This window comes from Chiloscyllium plagiosum, unplaced genomic scaffold (genome assembly GCF_004010195.1).
Source record: "Chiloscyllium plagiosum isolate BGI_BamShark_2017 unplaced genomic scaffold, ASM401019v2 scaf_60, whole genome shotgun sequence".
NCBI lineage: Eukaryota > Metazoa > Chordata > Chondrichthyes > Orectolobiformes > Hemiscylliidae > Chiloscyllium > Chiloscyllium plagiosum.
Window position 1 is genome coordinate 88,985 of NW_025215370.1, and position 5,464 is coordinate 94,448.

The 5,464-nt window shown below is 53.5% G+C and overlaps 1 protein-coding gene across 4 annotated transcripts in view; it reads left to right on the forward strand.

Annotated features, from left to right (window-relative positions):
- The window catches only part of LOC122548314 (multiple epidermal growth factor-like domains protein 10), a 27,099-nt gene extending 22,757 nt beyond the window's left edge, over positions 1-4,342 (forward strand). For 3 of the 4 annotated variants that reach the window (XM_043686841.1, XM_043686839.1, XM_043686843.1), the window contains 2 exons: positions 504-632; positions 4,089-4,342. In XM_043686841.1, coding sequence (XP_043542776.1) covers positions 504-632; positions 4,089-4,327 — 368 coding nt within the window. In that variant the 3' untranslated portion in view covers positions 4,328-4,342. The remainder of the gene's footprint in view (positions 1-503; positions 633-4,088) is intronic. The other variant, XM_043686842.1, reaches the window with a different exon arrangement.
- The last annotated feature ends 1,122 nt before the right edge of the window (positions 4,343-5,464 follow it).

Consider the following 5,464-nt stretch of genomic DNA (forward strand, 5'->3'; position numbering starts at 1 on the left):
GAGTGGTGGGGGTGAGAATGGGGGACTCGCTCCCATGGCGAGTGGGTGGGGAGAATGGGGGACTCGCTCCCACGGCGAGTGGGTGGGGAGAATGAGGGACTCGCTCCCACAGGGAGTGGGGGAGAAGGAATGTGGGACTTGCTCCCACGAGGAGTGTGGGGAGAGGGAATGGGGAGTGGTGAGGGTGAATAGAGGAGATTCACTGGAGGAGGAAAGATGGTTAAACAGACAGAGGGAGAGAGGAATAGCGGGATGGGGTTTGTTGGTGGAGATAAAGAGGAGTGTGTGTTGGTGGGTGGGTATGGTTGGTGTGGAGCAGGATCCCCAGCATGGATCGGAGGGGCCAAATGGCCCCAACTCTGTACTAGGAACACTACTCAAAGAAAGCACAAATGAGGGATGACACAACAAGTTGGCACTCTGCTTTAGCGCAAAGAAATGCTATCTTTGTGAAAACGCTTTGTGCAAGAATCTGTCTTTTCCTCTACAACCCCCTCCCACAGCCTGCCCACCTGGCTCCTGGGGCCCTAACTGTATTCACCGGTGTGCCTGCGAGAATGGGGGGACCTGTCTCCCATCGACAGGCAGCTGCCAGTGTGCCCAGGGTTGGACTGGCACCTACTGCACTCAGAGTGAGTAACCTGCCGCGGATGGACCCCTGGAGTGCATGAGTTGGCGTGTTGGCGAGGGGTGGGGAGGCGGGGGGCGCGGCGATGTTGGCAGAGACCGTCCAGACATAAGGGGCGCGGGTGGGTGTCTCAGACAGAAGGACCCCTCCAACCTGGTGTGCTGCATCCGGTACTCCCGATGTGATCTTCTCTGCACCGGGGAGACCGAATGTAAATACCTTAGGGCAGCACAGTGGCTCAGTGATTAGCACCACTGCCTCACAGCACCAACGACCGGGTTCTATTCCAGCCTTGGGCGACTGTTTGCACGGAGTTTGCACATTCTCCCTGTGTCTGTGTAGGTTTCCTCCCACAATCCATAATGTTCAGAAAAGATTTACAAGAACATTGCCAGGGTTAGAAGATTTGAGCTATACGGAGAGGTTGAGTACGTTGGGGCTGTGTTCCCTGGAGCGTCGGAGGCTGAGGGGTGACCTCGTAGAGGTTTATAAAATCATGAGGGGCATGGATAGGGTGAATAGACAAAGTCTTTTCCCTGGGGTGGGGGAGTCCAGAACTAGATGGCATAGGTTTTGGGTGAGAGGAGAAAGATATAAAAGAGACCCAAGGGGCAACCTTTTCACATAGAAGCTGGTACGTGTATGGAATGAGCTGCCAGAGGAAGTGGTGGAGCCTGGTACATGACAACATTTAAAAGGCATCTGGATGGGTATATGAATAGGAAGGGTTTGGAGGGATATGGGCCGGGTGCTGGCAGGTGGGACTAGATTGGGTTGGGATATCTGGTCGGCATGGACTGGTTGGACTGAAGGGTCTGTTTCCATGCTGTACATCTCTATGAATTGGCCATGCTAAATTGTCCCATTGTGTTAGGTGCATTAGTCGGGGTAAATATTGGGTAGGGGAATGGATCTGGGTGGATTACTCTTTGGAGGGTCGGTGTGGACTTGTTAGGCAAAATGGCCTGTTTCCATACTGTAGAGAGTCTAATCTAAACTTAGGCAACAGTTCACCAAGCATCGCAGCCAGGCCCACAGGGGACGACCAGGCCCCCCAGTCACCGCCCATTTCAATTCCCCTTCCCCCTCCCTCCCTCTCGACATGACCATCCTTGGTCTCCTCTATCGCCATAATGAACCACACCGCAAATTTGGAGGGACAACACTTCACCTTGCACCTGGGCAGCCCATAGCCTGAGGACTCAACATGTGAGTTCTTTGATTCCAAATAACCTCCCTCCCCGTACCCCCGATGCCCATCCCAGCCCCTTCCACTCCTCCCTGCCACTAACTGGATCTATTCCTTCCATTGACCAACCAATCGGACCTTCTGCCTGTCTTCGCCTATCCCCACTTCACCACCCTGCCTCGTCCACTCCCTTTATCCGCAGCTCCCCTCGCACCCACCCTCAGTCCTGAAGGATTATACCTGAGACGTCACCTTCTTCACCTCCTGATGCTGCCTGGCCTGCTGTGTTCTCCCAGCCTCCTGCCTGTCTACAAATGAGACCCACTTTGAGGGAGTTTAGTCTCAGTTAGGGGCAGGCAACTGTGCTGAAGTCTTAATGGCTGGGTAATGGCAAGGTTATGTCTGGAATACGGCACGCGGTTTCTTTCTCCTGTTCCTCGGTGTTTTGGGAAGGATATGTACGGCGGGGGGGTGAGGGGGCAGGGATTAGTGGAAAAAGGGGTTTGGTTGGATCAGGAGCCTGAGGAATTGGGGGGGGGGGAAAGGGGGGCAGGGGTTTGATGGGACATGCATTCTGATGGCAACGGATGTGATCAGCGAGGGGGTTCAACAGGGATCAATGTTCGGATGTGGCCCACCCCATCCTGCCCAACACCCCAAACCTTGGGACTGGGCTATCAACAACACTGGGTTGGAGACGTGCTGTTACTTCAGAAAGAGATAAGGAGAAATGTCACAATCCGACATCTAAGTGGTGGGGTAGGCGGGGGAAGTTTTGGAATTCTCATCACCCCCTCTTCGAATATCCCCCTCAAAAGAGTTGAGCATGGGGGTGGATGACCTGTCGTTGAATCTGGGGCAGAGATTTCATCTAACATAGAACATTACAGCGCAGTACCGATCCTTGATTTTGCACCAACCTTTGGAACCAATCCGAAAGCCCATCTAACCCACACGATTCCATTCCCATCCATATGCCTATCCAATGACCATTTAAATGCCCTTAAAGTTGGTGAGTCTACTACTGTTGCAGGCACTGTGTTCCACGCCCCTACTACTTCTGAGTAAAGAAACTATCTCTGACGTCTCTCCTATATCACCCCTCAATTTAAAGCTATGTCCCCTCGTACTAGCCATCACCATCCAAGGAAAAAGACTCTCAACGTCCACCCAATCGAACCCTCTGATTATCTGATATGTCTCTATTAAGTCACCTCTCAATCGCCTTCTTGGGATCTGTCTAGGGGTGGGGAATGCAGGAGCTGAAGATGCTGGGATGGGCGCTGTTGGTATTGAGTTTGTGATGGGCCGAACGGCCATGATCTTCTGCCCCAGAGGGATACTCAACGATCACAGCTGAAGGTGGAATTGTCAGTTGGAGAGGAGTTACAGTGAAGGAGTGGGGGCAGAAGGTTATTGGGAAGCATTGCCAACCTCGGGGTAAGTGTGAGAATTGTGGGGCGAAGGGGTTTCTGGGCGATGAGCGGGCGGAGTCAGGGCAGCACCTACAACTGGTCAGGAAGTGTTAATGTGCCCCATTTCCCCACGCAGAGTGTCCCACCAAAACCTTCGGCTATGACTGCCTCAGGTCCTGCGAGTGTCCTGATGACAGCACGTGTGACCATGTGACGGGAAGCTGCTCAGGTACAGCAGGAAGTCTCAGCGGCGCAGCACTCCCCACTCACACTGCTAAAATAGAACCCGAGGCCTCGTCCCACAATCCCAGGCATGCACTGGTCTCGGAGGCCCCAGCTCTTCACAACAGAGACCTGGGTACTCTAATCCAACTGGCACTCTACACAGCAACAACACTGAGGGAGCTGGCACTGTTGGAGGGTCAGGGCTGAGGAAGCGGGCCTGTTGGAGGGTCAGCACCGAGGCAGTGGCCACTGTTGGAGGGTCAGCGCTGAGGCCAAGTATGGGAGAGGGGTCAGGAAAGGTGCCCCTTTGTCCACGAGCCGGTTCAGTCCTTCAGCCAACACCTTATCTGATGGAAAACCTGCCTCGTTGGTATGGGGACGGTCTGGTAACTGATCTACACAACAGTGCTTGATTGAGAGCCTGGACCACAAAGGTGACTGGAAACAGGAGAGCAGACGTTTTGATGCTTGCTAAGATATTTTCAGTCTGTTGTAAATAAAACCGTGCCCCATCTCAACACTGGTAGCACCTCAGACAGCCAGTAAGAGATGTACCCGAGGGGACGTGTGGTAAAAGGGGCTGAGAGCCAGTGCCAATTGCTCTGTTGTTATTGCTGCCTTTCGACTGCAGGGAACGGATCGACAGGAATTTCCCCAGCTCCCCCTGCGGATGGGGGCTCACTCGGGGCGATTACAGGCATCATTGTCCTTCTCTCTGTGCTAGTCATCCTGCTTGCAGCCTTCATCTGCTTCCGGTACAAGTACAGGGGCAAAAGCAACCGGATACCCGCCGTGACCTACACCCCAGCTACCAGCGTCTCCAACGGGGAATACGCAGTGCCAGGTGAGGGGGGAGGGCATACCTGGTGATGAAAAACCCTGGGCTCAGTGCCGGGACAGGGACAGGACAGGGTTTGACACAGAGTAAAGTTCCCTCTACACTGTCCCCCATCAAACACTTCGAGGTCTGGAACTACATGGGGATAGAAACAGAGTAAAGCTCTCTCTACACTGTCCCTTTACAAACATTCTCAGGACAGGGACAGCACGGTCTTAGATACAGGGTAAAGCTCTCTTTACAGTGCCCCCCCTGTCAAACACTCCCAGGACAGGGACAACATGGGTTAGGTACAGAGTAAAGCTCTTTCTACACTGGTCGCCCCTCCCCCCATCGCCAGACAGGGGCAGCACAGGGGTTAGGTACAGAGTAAAGTTCTGACTACATTGTCGGGGAGGAGAAAGTGAGGACCGTAGATGCTGGAGACAGAGTTGAAAAATGTGGTGCTGGAAAAATACAGCAGGCCAGGCATTATCCGAGGAGCAGCAGAATCTACGTTTCAGGCATAAGCCCTTCTTCAGGAAACATTGATTCTCCCGGTCCTCGGATGCTTTCTGATTACATTGTCGCCTCATCAAACACTCCCAGGACAGGAGTTAATGCATTCCCCTCTGAGCTGGGTGTCTGTGCTGATACATTGACATCTAGTTCTGAATGTGGACCTCACAGATCCACGCAAAGAAAATAAAATTAGATAGAAGCAAAGTGGGGATGAGCTGTCATTTTGAAATGCCGCAGTCCCCCACTCTCTATGTTGCAGGGACACCCTGCACAGTGCCATTAAGGAGGAAGTTGCAGGATTCTGAACCCAAGGGAACGTCTGATATATTTCCATGTTTGGACCGTGTGAGGGGCTTGGAGGGGAACTATCAAGGGACTGCCATTCCCTATGTATCTGCCACCCTTGCCCCCTTCCAGGGGATAGAGCTAACAGGTTTGGAAGTTGCTTTCTCAGGAGCCTCGCTGCAGTTGGTCTTCTAGACGGTACACACTGCTGCGACTGGGTGTCAGGATGGGTGGAGGGAGGGGGTGTTTGTGGGTGTGGTGCTAATCGAGCGGGGGGGGGGTAGCTTCTCGAGTGTTGTCGGAGCTGCCCCCATCCAGAGAAACTTGGGAGTATTCCCTCACGCTCCTGACTTGTGCCTTGTCCATGGTGGGACAGGGTGTGG